Raw genomic sequence first — 21,542 nt, 5'->3', positions numbered from 1 at the left:
AGAGAGGCGGAGAGGTATGGCAGGGAGTTCCAGAGCTTGGGGCCTCAGCAACAGAAGGCACAGCCACCGATGGTTGAGCGATTATAATCAGGGATGTTCAAGAGGGCAGAATTAGAGGAGTGCAGACATCTCGGGAACGGTTGTGGAGTTGAAGGGGATTACAGAGATAGGGAGGAGCGAGGCCATGGAGGGATTTGAAAATAAAGATGAGAATTTTACCCCAGGGAAGCAGAGGCCAAATGTAGCAGCTCAGCTGCAATCAACTTAATTCAGCTTGGACCACAGATCAAACCTCGGGCTTTCTTGCTCTTTATGCCTCAGAACCACATTAGGCAGCATAATTAACATTAGAAGAGGTATCTCAGCATAAATGCAAACTGAAGATGCTAAACTAATTAATGCCGTTGCTTTGTTCTACTCCTTCAGCTACATACATGGCACTTAAGTGCATGAGAAGCAGGAACACAAGACCCCATCTATAATTTTCTACAAGCCCAAGAAATGAATGAAATAATGTGCTTCTATAGGAACTGGCAGCCAGCATTCCGTAAACTATATAGCAGATAGCATCTTGTTCCTTTACCTTTTTGTTTGTATGGTGACTTTAATTTGTGTCGTTGTGTCCTGTGCCCTTCTTGTTTGTTACATCCTTTTCCAGTTATTTCCTTAAAACAATGTTTGCAGCCCATTAAACCCATGAGACTCTGCTTGTGACCTTCACATGTACGTCACCACTTCCCTCTTTGTTCTCGTCATTCCAATAAAGGCGCTCACCTTTTTCTGAGCGAGGGCCTCTACCCAAAACATTAACCCTCCTTTTCTCTTTGATGCAGACTGAGCTCTGGCGTATTTCCAGCATTATCTGTTTTTATTGCAGCATATAACCCCCAAACTAAACCTTAGCGTTAACCAATGGCTGCTTCCCAATGTATGAACTAGCTACGATGCAACCACTACTCGCAACTGCTTAACTGTTGTTTACACATTAAACAAGCCTTATCCATTTATACAGCACTTACTTGGCTTTGAAGGGCGAGTCTGGGACTTGTGCTTTGGCTTCCAGCGAGCTTTCATACTCTTTACCCCTGCATATAGTGAACAGAAGAAAGCCATTAAAACATTAGCTGCTGTGTCTTATACTAATCTAAAATGGCCAGTATATATTATTCATTGTTGCAACACAGAATAAACTGTACTTCCTCGTCACGTCTCTCCCTGCCTGCAAACACTTCTTAAAATCCGATGTTTTTGATTGCACTTTCGGGCTAAACTTCTCGGCCTTTACCCTTACAGTCCCCTTTGTGATCCTCACTCACCTGTGAAGTGATCAAAGACATGAGAGACACGAAAAATGCAAGGTGTTTTAGGATTTGTGTTACATTTTTTTTTATTCCATAGTAGAAGTATTCACTGCAATTTCATGGTACCTGATTTTAATAAATGGCTCTGCTGCATCCCTAGACAAGCAAAGCAGCTGATTTTAACCAACATTCCTCAGTTAATCCACTGTGATTTTTGCTCTGATTTTTAATCATTTTTATAATGTGTACAGGTATGTGCATATGCATGTAGATGGTGAGTTGGAGGATACTCTGCCTTATAGCAATAGTGATACTGTCAAAGCGCAATGCCGAAATGTTACAAGAAGTAATTAACACTTGCAGGAAGTGTGGGCACAACGCAGGACTTTTAATCACAGATGCACATCTGTTCCTTTCCAGCTGTGCCCATTATCAGCAATATTCTAAACTCAACTTTGATTCTTCAGTTATATCTGGCACTGCAACACTAAGAATCCGCAGCCCAGGGAGCAGCGTGGAGGCATGCCACTACAAGGTACAGTGCGAGCTGGTGCAGGAGGGTGACGGCAGCGAAGAGTGACGTCAGCAAGGTCCAAGTCGGTGATTGGAGTGTGGGCAGATGCAGCAGGAGCGGCGAGAGACTATGGAGGGATGTGATCGGGGCGCAGGGGAGGCGTGAGTTCAGGGCCAGGGACCCAGGGGCAGCACGGGCCAGCCCACACTGCGATATGTGTGCACACTAGGTCCGTGCAGCAAAGCTGGTCTCCAGTTGTCTTGGGTAATTCTTGCCACTGGACGAAGACCTAGCTTTATCAAGCACGTGTGGTAGCTTGTATGCAACGGCCACCATACGTTAAAAAAATCCACGCACAGGCTTCTTCCCCCTGCTTCAGGATGTAGTTCGGGTTCTTCATTCGAAACACCTGTGAACTCATCCTTTTTTTTGGCATGAAACCAAGATATCCTCGTTTCGAGGGACTACCTATGATAATGATGAAGAAGAATCCATTCAAACACCAATTTCTAGGGGTGGAATGTTTGATTACAGCAGCCAAACTGAAACAGCAGTTGATGCAATAATGACGTCTCTTTAAATTACTTAAGTGCCCTCTGTAACTATGGCACAACATGCTATCACTAAAGTTGCTAGTGACATCTACTGACAGAGCTTCAATGCTGCAAGAATATTTTAAATATATCAGGACTGTCCAATTTGACCTTTTGATCCTTTTTCTATAGTGTCCATTTGTATCATTGGATGTAAGACTTTATCAATCCATTAGCTGTCTGTCCCCACTATCATACATAATCTTGCAGCAAGCAAGCCTGTCATGAGCTACATGTAGGCACATCTCAAGAAAGAATATTTTCCAGCTAAGAAAAAAGACATTGCTGATATTTAATTTTACTTTACATGTAATGTAGGTGTGAAACAAGCCCTGGATGTTTAAAAGATTAAAACATTTGGTGATGGACAGGTGCCCATAATGCAAGACAGCATCGAGACTGAAAAGGGTACGAAAGGATACAATGAATTGAGTAGGAATGGTTAAATAACACCAGTTTTGGTATTAAAAACCTTTGTAGGTGAAGGGATGACTGAGAAGGAGGACTCGTTGCATAATTCAGACTCCTGAGAAAGAATGACGGAGAGTAGGAAACAGTGTGATAAATCTTAAATTTGTAAACTTGTGAAGTAACTATCTATTAAAGAGATACTTCACACTTGGGCATTAGAGTTTTGTTATGACTGTTTGAAGGGATTTGTCTTTTACTTTTTCTGCTTCCTCTTCATCCATATTTTGTCCTATTTAAATTATTAAGCTTTTTACTGCAGATATCAAGTATAATCATTGCCTTTTGTTAAAGATATTAAAGTGTGATTTGTCATGCATGTTATGAGAACTCATTCATAAGACATGACAAGCCAAGTTAGAAACTAATCATTTTCTGAATTAGTTTCTGACTAATAACGGAAATAATTCAGTTTCAAATAACAGTCTGATGGCGGTCCCAATCCAGAATGAGGTCATAAATTCAAAGAAGAGCCTTGATGTATGTCCTTTCACCACCCCTCACCCCCGCCCGACTTCCTCTCTTGAAGGCAATGATTCACATTGGGGTTCACTTTCATTGGCACAAGCCCCTGTCCAGCACTTCACCCTAGTGGCCAACCTTCATGATAGTCAGCCAGTGGCTCAGTGGGTGGCACCCTCGCCTGAGTCAGAAGGTTGTGGGTTCAAGTCCCACTCCAGAGCCTTGACCACATAAACCTAGGCTGATGCTCCCAGTGCAGTGCTGAGGGAGCGCCGCACTGTCAGAGGTGCCACCTGTCAGATGAGACGTTAAACCGAGGCCCCGTCTGCTCTCTCAGGTGGACACAAAAGATCCCATGGCACTATTTCGAAGATGATCAGGGGAGTTATCCCCGGTGTCCTGGGCCAATATTTATCCCATGATCAATATAACAAAAACAGATTATCTGATCATTATCACAGTGCTGTTTGTGGGAGTTTGCTGTGTGCAAATACCGCATTTTAACAGTGACTTCACTTTAAAAGTACTTCATTGGCTGTAAAAGGGCTGTGGGACATCCTGAGGTCGTGAAAGGCGCTGTATAAATGCAAGTCTTTCTTCCTTTAGAGTGCCGGCAGGCTGTTCATCTATGGATGGGCATCACAGCCCAATGCTATCGGATGTCTGCACGTGGACTTCCCAGCCAAAGTCACAACCAGAAGCAGGAACCTTGGCTGACATTTTGTTCCCTATCTTGGCTCCAGGAGACTGAGACCAAATGTAACAATCTCAGGACAGAGAAGCAATTGATCTGCGGTTAAAGCCAGGCCACAACCTGACTGTTCGGAGAGCAGTTATAGTATGGATCTGGGGATAGAATTATGCATTATCACTCAGGGAATGGTGCAGAGCAGCATCAGGGCAGAAGAACGTGAAGAACTTTGCAGGGAAAGAACAAAAAATGGGGGAGGGTTGCGATGAGAACGAGGGACAGAGCTGATTTTTTAAAAACTGTCAAACTAGGTAACAACTTGAACTCGGGCATTTCCAAAATATGATCTTGCATAATTACAGTTGAAGGGCAACTAATAATAATAACTTTTATTTATATAGCGCCTTTAATGTAGTAAAACGTCCTAAGGCGCTTCACAACAGTGTTATTGACAAACAGATAAATTTGACACCGAGCCACAGAAGAAATTAAGGCAGATGATCAAAAGCTTGTTTAAAGAGGTATGTTTTAAGGAGCATCTTAAAGGAGGAAAGAGAGGTAGAGAAGCGGAGAGGTTTAGGGAGGGAGTTCCAGAGCTTGGGGCCCAGACAGCTGAAGGCACAGCCGCCGATGGTTGAGCGGTTATAATGAGGGGTGTTCAAGAGGCCAGAATTTGAGGAGCGCAGACATCTTGTGGGATTGTGAGGCTGAAAAAGATTACAGAGATAGGGAAGGGTGAGGCCATGGAGTGATTTGTAAACAAGGATGAGAATTTTAAAATCGTAGGTCAGAAAGCACAGGGGTGATGGGTGAGCGAGACTTGGTGAGTTTTGGATGACTTCAAAGTTTACGTAGTGTGGAATGTGGAAGACCGGCCAGGAGTGAGGTGGAGTAGTCAAGTCTAGAGGTAACAAAGGCATGAATGAGGATTTCAGCAGCAGACGAGCTGAGGCGAGCGGAGGCAGGCAATGTTACAGACGTGGAAAAAGGCAGTTTTAGTTATGCCGCGGATATGTGGCTGGAAACTCATTTCAGTGTCACACCTAGGTTGTGAACAGTCTTGTTCACCCTCAGATTGATGCTAGGGAGAGGGATGGAGTCAGTGGTTAGGGAACACAGTTTGTGGCAGGGACCAAAGATAATGGCTTCGGTCTTCCCAATATTTAATTGGAGAAAATTTCTGCTCATCTAGTACTGGATGTTGGACAAGCAATCTGACAATTTAGATGCCAAACAGGGGTCGACAGAAGTGGTGGAGAGGTACTGTTAGGTGTCGTCTGCATACATGTGGAAACATACTCCATGTTTTCGGATGATATCACCATGGGCCAGCATATAGATGAGAAATAAGAGGAGCCCAAGGACAGATCCTTGGGGGACACCAGATGTAACGATGCGGGAGTGGGAAGAGAAGCCATTGCTGGAGATTTTCTGTCTGCGATTAGATAAGAATGGAACCAGGCAAGTGCAGTCCCACCTAGCTGGACATTGGTGGAGAGGTGTTGGAGGAGGATCGAGTGGTCAACTGTGTCAAAGGCTGCAGACAGGTCCAGAAGGACGAGGATGGATAGTTTAGCTTTGTCACAATCACAAAGGATGTCATTTGTGACTTTGATGAGAGCAGTTTCGGTACTGTGGCAGGGCCGAAAGCCAGAATGAAGGGATTCAAACATTGAATTCATGGAAAGATGATCACAGATTTGGGAAGCAACAACACGTTCAAGTATTTTGGACAGGAAAGGGAGGTTGGAGTTGGGGCGATAGCTAACAAGCAAAGTGGTGCCAAGTGTTGTTTTTTTGAGGAGAGGGGTGATGACAGCAGATTTGAAGGAGAGGGGAACAGTACCTGAGGACAGAGATCCGTTAACAATGTCGGCTAACATGGGAGCCAGAAAAGGAAGTTGGATGGTCAGTAGTTTAGTGGGAATAGGGTCAAGAGAGCAGGAAGTGGGTCTCATGGATAAGATGAGTTTGGAGAGATTAAGAGGGGAGATCAAAGAGAAACTAGAAAAAGATATGAGTTTAGGGCTAGATAGCTGGGAGCGTAAGATGAAGTTTGGCCCTGTGGGCTAGGTGAAGGAAGGGAACTCGCAGAGGCAGCTGATTGGATGGTCTCAATCTGATATGTCAAATGATACAAAGAAGTCCATGAGCTCCTCACACTTATTGTTGGAGGCAAGTGTGGTGGAAACAGGGGAGAGGGGTTTAAGGAGACAGTTAGCAGTAGAGAATAGTAGCCTGGGTTATTTTTGCAATCCAGAATGATCCTGGAATAGTGAGCAGTTTTTGTAGACAAGAGTAAGAACCGATAGTGCTTTGTGTGTTTTACTAAAAGAATGAGTCGTTATTTTGCCTCGGGCAATTGCCAGCAAATTGATGAAAAACTTCAGCAAAGTAAGAGGTTGCCAAATAAGTGGAAGAAAACTTTTAAATTTTGTTCATTAAAATTACAGCTGGATATCCGTTGCCTGTAAATCCACATATTTATTTATCATACAAGTGCTGCTCTTAAAGGTAAAGGGCGATGAAGAACCTTTCTATAGACATTTAACATTTTAAACAAAATGGCTTCACTTCACCGTGTAGGTATGGATATAGAATTTGTCACCAGCACTTTCTTTTATGCTGACCTGATAACTTGATCCTCACTTTAATGGCCATCCTTTCAAAAAAGATACCTTTACCAAATAAAATTAACATAAAGCTTGGCTCTGTTGGTAGCATGATATCCGAGCCAAAAGCTTGTGGGCTCAAGGCCGATTGCAGGAATTGAGCACATAATGTCGGCCGACACTTCATCTCCATACTGAGGGAGTGCTGCACTGTCTTGAGGTGCCGTCTTTTGATGAGACTTCAAACCAGAGCCCATTTAGATGGATGTTAAAAGGCCCCAAGGCACTACTTGACAAATAATAGGGAATGTCTGGTCAATTCTTCTGGTCAATATTCATCCCTCAACCTCCAACAGCAAAAACAGATTAATTTGTCATCCATCTTATTGTTGTCTGTTGGATCTTTCTGTGTACAAGTGACCACCGCATCTCCCCACATTAACAGTTACTGCAGTTCAAACTAATTTATTGCATATGAAGTGCATTAATATGCTCCTGAGAGACACGGCGAGGTAATTGATTAAAGTATTTTCTTTGTACAGCATTCGACAAGAACACATACTGAAACATATAAATGTGTTTCTAACAAGTTCAGGTTCCATAAGAATCCAAGTTATTTGAAGAGGAGTTTGGCTAGCGTATAAAAGGACTCAATGGTCTCTTAAAAAATGTTTTTAATGTCCCTCGCAAAGTGTTTCTTCATCAATGGCCACTTGGTAACTCCTAACAAGTATCAAAATTAAAATAAGAAACTTTCGCAGCTGATTTGCTAATAAACAGTTCCAAACAATAACTTGAATTCTGAAGGTATACACAGTCTTTGAAACACTTGCTTACTCGCAAACGTATGAATTAATGCCATAGGCTGGTGTGCGGTTTCGGTGAAGCAAAATGGTATTCTTTACAAGATGCGGTCACTCACTGGTGCTTAAAAAATGTTCAACTGCTCCATGTAGCTTGTTTATATTGGCCAACAGCCATAGCACCAAGATATAAGAGGCACCGCTGCTCTGATACTGCCGAGTTTGGCTCCAGCATGCCCAGATCAACAGGTGAAAGCTGTCACCAAACCATCAGCTTTCACAAGGCCTCGTTACTGGAGGTATCCAACAGTATTGCTCAGATCACTCAGATCAGTAATCCAGAAGAGAGCGTGTGTAGAATCACTGCACAAATATGTAGACAAAGGGGAGACCTACAGGAAGCTAGCAGGGCATTGTGACTCATTGCTTCACAGCAGCCAGGCGCTTTCTTTATGAAATATAAACTTTTTACAGTATGTTTGTGAAGGAGTATATTTTAAAAGAAAAAAATAATCTGACACGCTGATGATTTTACAGAGTTGAATAGCTGATAAAATCTCGAGGTAAAAAAAACTTCTTGAACCTAAACCTTTACAAAAAGCTTGCAAATAGTAAGATTGACACACAAATGCTCAAGGATTGAAAAAGCAGTGAAGATTAATTTTTCCCCATTGCATTTACATTAGAATAAACAGGAGACAAAGAATTGAGGTATGCTGCCAGAACATATCGAAACATATAAGATAATGAGGGGGCTCGACAAGATGGATGCAGAGAGGATACTTCCACTCATAGGGGAAACTAAAACTAGGGGACATAGTCATAGTCTCAGAATAAGGGGCTGCCCATTTAAAACTGAGACGAGGAGGAATTTCTTCTCTCAGAAGGTTGTAAATCTGTGGAATTCTCTGCCCAGAGAGCTGTGGAGGCTGGGTCATTGAATATATTTAAGGCGGAGATAGACAGATTTTTGAGTGATAAGGGAGTGAAGGGTTATGGGGAACGGGCAGGGAAGTGGAGCTGAGTCCATGATCAGATCAGCCTTGATCTTATTAAATGGCGGAGCAGGCTCGCGGGGCCAAAGGCTTACTCCTGCTCCTATTTCTTATGTTCTTATGTAACAAAGCATTACATACAGTGGCAAATGAGATAGATTAGAGAATTAGTATGGTTCTTGTATGATGCTAAATTTTCATTGGCATTTCTATAGCACCTTTAAAGTAGAAAAATATCCCAAGGCATAACCAGACAGAAATTATTTACCAAAGTGGCAGTGTCCTAACGGTTTTCCACCATTTTGATGGTGGTCAAAGCATTTGTCTGACTAAGCCGAATGAATGAGTAGCAAATTAATTCTATTCTTCTGTCTTTTTTTTAAACATTGCAATTCATTTTCAAATTTTCCTGGTAACGTGTTTCCCACCAGAATTGGTTTCTCCAGTCATGGAGACTTCACTGTGATGGTCATCAGTCAGGATTTAATAGGGTCAATTTAGGTGTTATCTTCACGCTTTGTTAAAATAAACATAAACAGCCCCAAAACTCAGCAGTGTTGAAAAGATTGCCACCTAAATGGGTCATGTCCAATGGTAGCATGAATCTCCCTTAGCCGACGTCACCAAAGATACAGAGAAGGAGTCCTTGGGGAAAATGAAAACATAGATATGGCATGCATCTAAAAGCAATAACTTATATTCAAAGCACTTTCTCCAAGACTGTCTATTCAATAGCTATTCGATTGCTATTTTAATCCTGGCTGACTAAATTTGCATGAATATAAAAATCTAAAAAATTTAAGAAAAAAATCTTCAGTATATACAAATTATTAGTAATTATAAAACACAAATTATATTATTTGTGTAATATAAAGTACAATATTTTCATTTGTACAGAACTTTTTCTGCAGATGTATCATCAGTTGACGCAGCATTCCAAAAGTCAAATGTAACAAAGTTCTCCAGATGTTCTATGTAGAATAGGGAGGTGGGAGATAATTACAGAGCGATAATCTCTCAGGAAGATGCAAAATGCAAGATTATTAGCAACTTGTGAACTCAAAAATTCAATTACAGCTTTCAAAGAGGGTGTTTCACCAGCAGAACCACTTAAAAAAAACAAGTTATAAAGAATTAGGATGAATCTGTTTTTCACCTGTTTCTTTTGTAGAAACTGTGAGCACCGATGACATCATTGAGGGATAGAAGAGATTTGGCGCTGGAGGAGTCAGTGAGTCGGACAGCATAAAGGAGCTGAATTAACATCAGTAGAGATGTTAACTCAGGAGCCTTGGGCAATCGCATTATTCCAACTGTACCTATTAATCCAGTTTGCTTGCACCGTTGGGCACAGTAACTGCTCCATACCAATTACCTGATGTCATCAGTGCTTGCTGTTCAAGCCAAAATATTCAAGTAAACCTAACAGAAACAGATAGAAAAAAATAGGCAGGATTTTAAAGAGATAATCAAGAGCTGTTATGATGGTTTCATTTGTTAAGAGAGTTTATGCATTGTGACACTGCCACTGTGGAGCATCAATATGCAATGCCACAGATCAGTGCGATGCAGAATCAATTCGCTCCACTCCACTGAGTCCCGATGCTCAGTGGGAAGTTGTGTGGGTGGGGTCATTCTCCTGCGGCAAGAAAGAAAAAAACATTTAGATTCCTTCCTACAAGAAGTGAAGACATTGCAGGCAGAGCTGTTCCGCATATGTGCATCCTGGCCCAAAATCAGGATTGCTCTTTTGGCAGCCAATATTCTGCAGGTTGAGGGTATTAGTGGGGAGATTCATGGAGAAGGGAGGAAATGGTAGCACTGGTGTCAAGATACTGCAAGAGTAGCAGATTTATGGAACTGACTACCAGTTAAAAACAGTTAGCTCTTTTAAAACAGAGCTAGATAAGTATCTGTTCAAGGACAGGATTGAAGATTATACTGGTGGTCAGAAATGATCAAGTACTTAAGAGTTCATGCACTGCCGAGACCATTTGAAACTCAGGCTTATAAGCGTGAGTTATATAGTTCAATTAATATTCTATCTAATATTTTAAGAGTTCTGCCTCTTCTCTCTTGGGGGTGGAGAGAAATTTCAGAATGCTCCCTAATGAAGTTTTCTTGTGGTTGGTTACCTCCCTCAAAAAGATTGAATGGAGGTTAGGTGGAACAATTACCAAATTGTACACAGCAACTCGAAGGGAACCGGTTATTCCGGCCTAATCTCATTCCCTATTTTCCTTTGTATTAACTCGCTCCTGCTATTTTATACTCAGTGAAGGTTCTACACTTTCTTGGCATTTTCACAAACTTTCTAGGACCCAAGGACATTCACATTTCTTTCACATACATTACAGGGAAACGTAAACTACAGTACACGAAAGGGCACCATACAAACAAGTTGGCTCCTCTGACAGCAGTACAGGGAGTGTAGAATAGTCTGGAGCAGCTGTCTTTTGGTTGAGACTTTAAACCAAAGCTTTTTTAGGTGGATGTTAAAGAGCCCAAGGCACTACTTGGCAGAGAGCAGGGAGCACCTGGTAAGTTTTTCTGGCCAATATTCCTCTCTTTAAAAAATGCTACTAAAATCTGAGTAACTGAGCAACAGACAGGAAGGGGGCCCACAGGTTCAATATCTGGTCTGTGCTTATCTTAACCAGGGTGGGAGTAGGGACATTATAATTCACCTCAGCATCGCTATGTTAGAGAGGGGAAACATTGACAAAGGCTCCTACTCCAGATCACGACCTCCTGGATGTCGGCATGTGGAAGCACTATGCTTCGTTATACCCTGATATCCAAAAGCCAGTCAACATCCACTATCTAAACTCAAGCATACAGAATGGACACTTGCACAAGGTCCTAGAGGTACCAGGTGCCTATGGAACTGTAGCCAACAAGCGGTCAATGCCTTCTGAAGATAAAGAACTTCCCAAACCCACGACCTCTACCACCGAGAAGGACAAGGGCAGCAGGAACATGGGAACACCATCACCTCCAAGTTCCCTGCCAAATCACACACCATCCCGACTGGGAAATATGTCGGTTGTTCCTTCATCGTCGCTGGGTCAAAATCCTGGAACTCCCTCCCCAACAGCACTGTGGAAGCACCTTCACTACATGGACTATGGCAGTTCAAGGCGGCGGCTGACCACCACCTTCTCCAGGCAAATAGGGATGGGCAATAAATGCTGGCCTTGCCAACATCGCCCACATTCCAGGAATGAATTTAAAAAAAGAAAAGACATGGGGAGAAGGGACGAAGAAAAAAAAGTTAAAATGTGCAGCAACTATTCAGAATTCAGTGGGTTAAATTAGAGGAAGCAAACCCAGATTTGGTCTGCACAGTTTCCACTGCTCTCTCGGCTGTCGAGACCTCTGATTAAGGTTAATACAGTGGCATCTGTATGTGTCTGCCAAATGGCCATCAGCCAGAAAGATTAGCTAGGTTGCACACCATACTGTTCCTGTCAGGCTGCCCACACTTAAGATGCAGAGTAATGCATCACTGCACCAGGCTTGTTTACATTAAGAGTTTAAGTCTATTACAAACAAAGGCCTCGAGCCCCCTATATGAATCCTCATGATTAGACTGAATGTGTGGTTTGTTTTTTTCAACAGGATGTACATCTCAAAGTCAAGGTACAAATCTGTCATACATTTTGTTCCTAGTGGTTTCTCCTCCCTCCCAACTATGGTAACAGTTCTATGGGCACAGGCGGATCTTTGATATCTTATTCAAGTGGCCGTTCATCATTGTTAGTCTCCGCAACATGTAAACGTAGACTATTCTACCATGAAGGCCCATACCTCCAGATCATTTACACGTGTGCACTTTAAGGGCTCCTGATCACTATCAGGTGACCTCAGCCGAAGACGAGTGTCGCACAATGATCAAGAGAAGGTGATTGTAGCCCTCAATCCATTGTCCCCAGTTGAGATAAACCAACCTGGCACAAACCAGGAATATATAAAGAAAGACTTGCATTTATGTAGCGTCTTTCACGACCACCGGGCGTCCCAAAGCACTTTACAGCCAATGAAGTACTTTAAAAAAAAATTGTAGTCACTGTTGTAATGTTGGAGATGCGGCAGCCAATTTGTACACAGCAAGCTCACACAAACAGCAATGTGAAAATGACTAATTAATCTGTTTTAATTATGTTGATTTTGGGATAAATAATGGCCAGGACACTGGGGATAACTCCCCTGTTCTTCTTCAAAATAGTGCCATGGGCTCTTTTACGTCCACCTGAGAGAACAGACGGGGCCTCGGTTTAGCGTCTCATCCGAAAGATGACACCTCCAACAGTGCAGCACTCCCTCAGCACTGCACTGGGAGTGTCAGCCTAGATTTGTGTGTTCAAGTCGCTGGAGTGGGACTTGAACCCACAACCTTCTGACTCAGAGGCGAGAGTGCTGCCCACGGAGCCACAGCTGACACTGACACAGCCATTAAAACCAATCTAAAAACTGCTTTTTTGATGGTATTTGTGATGGGAGGAATGTCAGCCAGCCCATCGGATCTTTAGCATCTACCTGAACCTCAGGAACAAGACGGTACCTGTGACAATACAGCACTCTCTCTTCTGAGAACTTGAGTATTAGTTGTGGTAATGCAGTAATATGTAGATTTATTACATATACAGCAAGTTTTCAAGCTTTATATTAAAAAATAAAATGCTAATATAGCAGTGACTCCATCATAAAATCAAAACAATTTTCAGCATCAGGATAGAGCTACAGGAAAAATGTGAAGTAAAGTGAGGTACTATATTAAGTAATTTAAGTGAATTTAATACAATATCAGAGGGGTAACAAACCACTCATGCTTTTTCCTTGTAGTTTATGACGTAATCTGAACCCCATGATTGAATCATTACCTTGTAATTCACTGAAAGGTATCCTCGATGTATCACTCACACTTTACAGTATTGATTAGTGAAAAACAGGGGGCAAATACAGCATGGCAGTGAAAAACGTGGTAGTATGTCACGAAGCTAATGACCGGTGTCAGCTTTAACAGCTCTTTTTAATAAGGTGACAGAAGGATCACGCCCTTCTAGTGACCCCGCGAGACCACGACCCTGTCACCAGACTGAGTTTAACTACAGACAGGGACACATCGAATCACCAAGTACGTCTAGTTCATCTCATTAATTCAGAATACAGACAAACAAGAACCTGAAGCCTGAGGCACAGATCCATGGTCAAGATTCAAGAGTTACATGCATTTGTCCCTTTTAGGATTTGCAGGAAAAAGCAATCAGGTGGCCGAGGGGAGTAGGACTGGGACTGGAAGGAAGGGAAAGGAAAAAAGAAAAGCATATTAGCGGGGCAGGCTCATACTGGCAAATAACACTCAGTGGCAGAGGTCTTGCAATGTGGAGAGATTACTGAATGCTTTGAATTTGTCTGATTTATGCTGTACATTCACAGCATCAACATCGATAACCATGCAAGTGCAAGATCATGCATCTGCAGTGCTCAAAAGTTGTCTTCTGGTCACAAACTTTGACGCTAGAGAAAGCTCCGTGCAGGACAACAATCGCAGTCTTCTCACCACTACAGGTTCTGCTGCTGTGTGTAGGCTACTGCTCCTTGCTTCAGTATTGGACACTCTGTTTTCCCAGCGGATACCCAACATTCCTCTTCTGTTAGGGTGAGCTTACATCCCTGTTTTCTGGGGACAGTCACCAGATGAGGTACTTGTCCCCGGGCAAATAATGTCTAGAGCTGTATTCATTGGAATATATGCATATTATACCGTTAGACAAATCACAGTTTCAGGTCAATGGACTGAGGTGTGGTACTGTATTATTTATAAGCGGTGTCTGAAGGCGCTTCAGTAGTGTGACGTCACATCCGCGATAATTATATGCACATTTTATTTGAATTTGTTGCTAAAAAAAATTGCCTCGCTATGCTGCATAACCTACATTTTCATGGTTACTTTGATGTGCTCCTACCTTGTATCTCCCTGGTTTTGGTTCGGAAAATATGATCACCTTATCTTATGTAGCCTTTGCTTTTTTGCCTTCATCCAGTTCTCAATGCCACACAAAATTTTGCTTGCTTCTTTTACTCTCCCTCTTCCATACTGATATCCAGAATTTCTCAAAACAGTGACAGCCAGAGCAATGCATTTTTTTAAAAACTTTTGTTGGTATACAATTTCTCATGTACATACATAAACTGTTCCATCTCCTCACCTTCAACAACCACTTTCTCCAGACTTCCTTCACCCTTCTGCACCTCTCCTTACACCAGTGATATCATTCACGCTGATGAGAGATGTAGCCTGATTCAAAGCCACATAATCATTGCATATTGTTACATTTCTGTTAAGAGAGCATTCAGATGGTTATTAATAGTGAGCATCAGGTTGGCTCATCTGGTAGTACTCATGCCTCCATGTCAGAAGGCTGTTGATTCAAGTCCCACTTTAGGATTTGAGAATGTAATCTCGGCTGATACTTCAGTGCAGTACTGCAGAAAGAGCTGTCCTTAGGATAAAATGTTTAGCCCCTGTTCTGGTGGATATTTCAGATTCTATGGCGCTATGTGAAGGAGCAGAGATTCTCCCAGTGTCCTGGCCAACATTCTTCCTTCAAACACCATTACAAAAAAATAGATTAAGGGCTAAAAATTGGACAGCCTTGTGCCTGTTTTTTTTGTGATATTTCACCTGTTTTGATGGTAAAAGGTATTCACCTAAATTGGCCAAAGTTGTGCGCCGGCGGTTTTGAAATACCTGTCCCGCTGAAAAGCGGACCGCCATCGTGCAAGACAAAAAAAAGCAATATCGCTTTAAATTGGCCATTCGGTGCACCCGCATTCTGCGCGAAAAAAAACGCCCGAGAAAAACCTGCATTGCAGACCCAGAAATAGCAGTATGAAGACCTGCAAAAAAGATAAGTTAAAGTTTTTATTTTTTTAATTCTTTTGCAGTGATTACTTAGTTAATCATGTTTTGTGATTTTTTTATTTTTTGCAATTATTTTTTTGTGTGTTTTCCCCCCTCCCAGGGCCTGCATTTTTAGCGGTAATCGGCCTCGGACTAAAGTTGGCGAGGACTGCGGTTTCCACCACGAATCCACGTGCAACGCCGATTTTTACCGTCGGGCGCATTTTGTTGCCAATTTTAGTGCCTTTAAAAATATAGCGATATTTTTAGCGAAAAATGCAAAAAAAATACTTTCGCCAAAAGACCAATTTCTGGCCTAACTGTTCATCCATCTCGCTGCTGTTTGTGAGATCTTGCTGTACACAAATTGACTGCCGCATGGTAGCCAAGATGGCACTGCAAAGCAATTCATTTTATGTTAAGTACTTTGGGATGTTTCCAAGAGATGTGATCAGATGAATCTTTCTTTCCTTTCAAGTAGAATTTCAAGATATTGAGCTGAGGGGGCCTCACAGGCATAAAGGCAACATTAGACACTAGAATTTACTTAATGGGCTTAATCTTTCCAAGGATCGTAACCCTCTACTGTTCAATCAGCAAAGCCCCCCCCCCCCCCCCCCCCACCCCAAGTCTGTCCAGTACCAAAACATTTCAGCAATGGAAACTTTGGTAAATCCAATGGAATATTTTGAGCTGCCCTTGACACAGGCAAATACTTTTGGAAATTCTGCTGATAAAATGAACTCCCCAATGGTATACCCATCCTCCATACCCGCTTCAGGTGACCAGTTCCAATTAGTGTTTTTTTTTAACTTTTTAATAATAGGCCAGTGCCAGTCATATTCATATCATGGTCTGCAGCTCATTCTTGCAGCCCGCCTCTCCATCATCCATTGGGCTTGGCCAATTTGTTGCTCCATGTGTCTCGGGGACACCTCTTGGACCCAGTCTGGCTGTGGGATACTGCTAGACCTGGACTTTAGTGCTACTTTTGCCATCCGAGAAAGAAGGGAATGCTATTAGGAAGTGGTGTTCACAGAGTGCAAGAAGGGCTCCATTAAATTATAGAACCAACAGGTTCGCAGTTACTTTGGCACGTGAGTGTTAAATTTCGGGCTATCTCTCAACACCTTTAATTGTGTAAACAGCTAGACAACAGTTTTCGAAGGCAAACAAAGTCTCTACCGTGTTTGGGTGAGTATAGTCTAGGTTTAACAGAAAGCTGCTCATTGGAGAGCAGAGGATATTAGCCATGTTCTCCTGCCACTTCAACAGCAGAAAATACTCAATTGTTAACCGAATGCACACAGGCCAAAACTGCTCGCTGGATTTATTTAAAAGTAAAAAGTTAGAGAAAAATAAAGACACAGGCAAGATATTATGCAACTAAATTATCAAAGTAGGTTGACTTATTAAAAGGGAGAGTCCAAAGTCCTTCTAGGTTGTCCCAGGAAATTGTCAGAAAGACAATCATAGTTTCTGGTGGCATATACACAAGATTATTCTGATGGAGTTCTATTCACCACATCCCACTTTGTGGCATGATGAACAGAAAACTGAAGTAAATTTCCAGTATGCTGAGAATATTGGCAGTTCAAACAATTTCCTTTCAGCAGACAGGCATTCAAAATGTTAAAATTTTTACTGCCTTAAACAGTAATGGGAGTAAGGCTTGTAAACATTGTATTCTTCCTTTTGCATTTAACTAGACTCTGCATCTTTTGGCAAACTACACACATTGCCTCGGTAGTCTGGAGAATCTACTTATCAGTTGTTCTCCGCAGAGTGCCTATTTTCCATTCGGTATCCAGCAAAGAGTGAGCAGCCTCCGTTTTGAACCTCGCCACTTCAAACTATAGAAAATAAAGGCAAATTTTCTTCACAAGAATATTCTGTTCCTGTGGGGGAAATGTCTGGTTTCCAATTGGTGGCTGTTCTGGCCACATCTTTAAAATCAGAAGCTCAACATGTGGGCAACTGCAACCCAAGTCTGGGTTCCATCACTCTGTGCTGCAGCATGATGGTGGCCCTTAACAAAAAGTTAGTGAGTTAACACTGTGTATTGAACCAACATTTTTATGTTATGCTTGTTCTCACACTAGTCATCACTATGAATTGTAACTCAATAAATATTGAGAACCAGAATATACCTTTGTACACGGTGACAATATACCCAAATATGCTGGATTTCTCCTTGACTTTGTACCCCTTGTGTTTCTTTCTCTTCCTTTTGTCCTGTACACAGGCTCCGTCAGTGCCTCATCAGTTTATATCAGAGAATCAGATATTACAGTCTCAGACGCTGACAGTTTTATAAAGACAGGGGTTAAACTTGGTGCAATTGCTGGGCAATATATTACACTTCAAACAGCTCTGGCTAAATGGTTTCTGGTTATAAATATTAGCGGTCAGTGAGATCACAAAGCTGCCAAGTAGAGCTGATAATATTCAATTCATCATGACTTGTCCCTTCATTTACCCCGTCTACAATGTGACAGAATATCCACAGAGGTGTTTGGCTATCCCGTCAAAAACAGGGGTCTCGGTCTGCTAGCAGAACTGCATCTGAGACTGCTCACAAGAGAGGCTGCTCTTTGAAATATCAAGGCATTATTCCTCCCAAAAAAGCACACGAGCACAAATTGAACACAATACACAAAGGGCTAGAACTTCCACTCCATTTCTGCCAGTTTTCTCGGCGGTACTGCTCCTTTTCGGCAGAAAACCACCTGACGTAAAATTTCCACTCCGTTTCACAAAGAGTTCCGCCAGCGGTTTCGAAATACCACTGGGGAGCGGACCGCCGGCATGAACCGCTGAATAAACTGCTACTGCCCAAGTTTGGACTCAGCGATGACCCGTAGGTAAGACTGAAAAAAACCACCACGAAAACAGCTGGAGCTGGGCGATAGGTAAGTAGCCCTGCAAAAAAAAGTAAGTTAAAGTGTTTTTTAGAATTATTTTTAAATTCTTTTACAGCGAGAATGTTTCTGATTTTTTATTTTATGTTTTTTGGAAGAAATATTGTGTGTTTTCCCCCCTCTAGGCCCAACCCGCAGTCTCGATCTAAATTTGAGTAATTACCGCCCATTTTGCCCAGAAACGCTTTTTTCTGCTGGGAATCTGCGTGTAAGACCCATTTTTCACGGTGGGCGGTATTTTTTCCTTTTTTTGTGCAATTTCTCGCCGGCGTTAATTTAAGAATCTTAGCAATCTTTTGGGCAGCAATCCAGCGGTGGCAGATTTTATGGAAATTCTAGCCCATAGAAACGATATTACAACAACATTTTATAATTGCTTTTCTGGCAGATGAAGGGAAAAGGGCACGTTGGGCGTATTAACATTCTGACACGGTCTGTGTTTGTGCCTGTGATACGATAGGTGATCTTGGCTAGCGAGAAGTTCCTAGCTGAAACAATTTCCTTTAGGGAACATTCTAAAATACAATTTTCTTCAGGTTACATGATGTGGTATATTTCTTAACATTTGATTACAAACTAGTACGGGGGGCGTTAACGTAGAATCAGATATTTTGTGCACCTATAAATCCAAGGGTTGGATTTTCAGTTGCCTATAGCCTCAGTTAGCAGCCAGAGGCGGCGTTAATGCGAGCGTTAGAGCTTAGCGCTCAGTTGTGCAGCTTTTAGCGCCACGATTAAAACTTCATTAGAGGCTCACTGGGGGGCGCAAACCGCTAGGTCTGGCTGTTGACGATCACTCCGATCCTGACGTATTCCTGGTGCAAAGCGCGCGCTTGCACCCCAGTTGCTAAGTTCGGTGTGTGCACCTCACTGTAATAAACCCAACGTGCTCTTTCCCCTTCATCTGCCTGAAAAGCAATTATAAAATGTTGTTGTAATATAGTTTCTATGGGCTAGAATTTCCATAAAATCCGCCACCGCTGGATTGCTGCCCAAAAGATTGCTAAGATTCTTAAATTAACGCCGGCGAGAAATTGCACAAAAAAAGGAAAAAATACCGGCCGCCGTGAAAAATGGGTCTTACACGCAGATTCCCGGCAGAAAAAAGCGTTCCTGGGCAAAATGGGCGGTAATTACTCAAATTTAGATCGAGGCTGCGGGTTGGGCCTAGAGGGGGGAAAACACACAATATTTCTTCCAAAAAACATAAAATAAAAAATCAGAAACATTGTCGCTCTGAAAGAATTAAAAAATAATTATAAAAAACAACTTCAGTAACAATGTCTAGAGTCAGTACGGGCTTGCAGAGTCGTTAATTGGTGGCTACTGAAAGGGATGAGGAAGCGCTTCCCTCGGAGTTCACAATCAGTGTAACGTTTACACACAGCACGGTGCGTGAGCCTCCAAGCTTGCAGCAGCAGACAGACAGGTTGAAATCAAGCGATTTTGAAAACTTTAATGGTTGCATTATTGTGCCGTGTCTTTAAGACGCGGCCTTTCCCAGCCGGGATCGGATTCAGAATTCCGCGCATGCGCAATGGGCCGGCAAAATATAGTGATCAAACTTTCGTTATCGCCCCCCAGCTCTGTTGTGCAAATGCAGACTTATCGCCCTGTCAGTTCTTTGAACGATTCTGATGAATTTCTGGGCGGGAGGCGCAAACTTTTCCAAGGCGTTAAAAGTACTGCTCAGCCTAGATTAACACCACAACAGAAGCGCGACCAAATTTCCACCCACTCCCAAGTCTTTCTTTCTTATGGATCAAAGACCAGTGTACAGGATTGTGCAACTAAAAGTCAGGTAAAAATTGACAAAACATCTAAAGAAATATATGCGTTGAGGGCTTTTCCCTTGGTAAGTTTATTTCAGTGTGTTCAAATCCCAATTTTTTTTTTAAAGTTAAATTCATTGACTAGAACACGAGAGGATCACCAGTTAATGGCTGAATGTCCGAGGGAATCATAGTCTTGCCCCAAGTACAGCATCACAAGCACAAACACAGGTCTCGCCAGTGCACTGTTACTTCAAATGTGCTGCTTCACGCAGCTGCCCATATATTTAAAAAATTTCGTTGAATATAGTTTTGATATATAAAAAAAGATTTGCATTTATATAGTGCCTTTCACAACCACCAGACGTCCCAAAGCGCTTTACAGCTAATGAAGTATTTTTTGAAGTATAGTCCTCGTTGTAATGTTGGTTTAAGGCGGCAGCCAATTTGCTCACAGCAAGCTCCCACAGACAGCAATGAGATAATGGCTAGATCATCTGTTTTAATGTTGTTGGTTAAGGGATAACTCAAAGCAACCTTGCTTCTGAAATCATCCAATGATGCTGTCGTGTCAGCCAACAGAGACCTCGGTTTTTCACATAATAGCCACAGCCAGATAAACATGCCATCAGCATGCAGTGTAATTAGGTGTCCCCTATGTCTCAGAGACTGGAAAGAAGGTTTTCTTTCATATTATAACATATTATAAAATTCACTTGCTCTCTAATCTGGACATAATTATATTCAGAGTAACAATGCCATTCACTTCTGTCTAAGTCACATCAGTTGGTTCACTATTCAACAGCAGGGAAGCATAAACTCTCAGACTTCTGTGCCCAGTAAGTAACGGTGTGCTTTAATACTGACAAAAGGAACTAAATTTTACACTGAATAGAGTTGCCAATATCTTGGGGGTAACAGACATACAAAAACGGTAACACCGACTAAGGGTTCGACCCACTGTATTTTGCAGCTTTCTCCCCTCCTCTCCTGAAGGTACTAAGGAGTGCTGACCACTCTCTGGAACCCTACCCAACCATCCACTATTCAGGAGTGAGCCTTCATGGTGAGTTTTGGCAGAAAATTCGATTTGCACGGTCACTGCAGCAAAGCCCAATCCTGTCCTCATTCATTCCCAAATGTGCACTTTCCATTAGGACTCACTGGATAGCAATTCAGGGGAGGAATCCTGGGCGATAGTTTCTTCACCCTAGCCAAGGGGCATCACATTTCAATTTCAAACGGCATTCACAAACTCCTTCAGCTTCACTCTTGAGTTTGTGATTTCACTGGAAACCCCGTGTCTATATTACATACAGCCTTATAAATACGCCAAAGATTTCAGTACTCTCCTCGCCAATAACAAATTGAACACAAATGCAAAGTGTAAACACAGCAAGGCACAACTCACTACAGAGCTAGAAACAAAGATCTAAGATGCTAAAAGCATTGGAAAGCAGATAGATTTCACATTCTGACAAGACCAGGTTTCGCATTTTCAAC

General features: G+C 42.2%; 1 protein-coding gene across 2 annotated transcripts in view; it reads right to left on the bottom strand.

The window, feature by feature from the left end:
- The window catches only part of scaper (S-phase cyclin A-associated protein in the ER), a 393,511-nt gene that overhangs the window by 198,970 nt on the left and 172,999 nt on the right, over window positions 1-21,542 (bottom strand). For both annotated transcript variants that reach the window (XM_070865008.1, XM_070865007.1), the window contains one exon: window positions 1,020-1,085. In XM_070865008.1, the coding sequence (XP_070721109.1) occupies window positions 1,020-1,085 (66 nt within the window). The remainder of the gene's footprint in view (window positions 1-1,019; window positions 1,086-21,542) is intronic.

This window comes from Pristiophorus japonicus, chromosome 21, assembly GCF_044704955.1.
Source record: "Pristiophorus japonicus isolate sPriJap1 chromosome 21, sPriJap1.hap1, whole genome shotgun sequence".
Lineage (NCBI taxonomy): Eukaryota > Metazoa > Chordata > Chondrichthyes > Pristiophoridae > Pristiophorus > Pristiophorus japonicus.
Note: the sequence above shows the minus strand (reverse complement) of the source record. Positions and strands in the feature narration are given on the sequence as shown.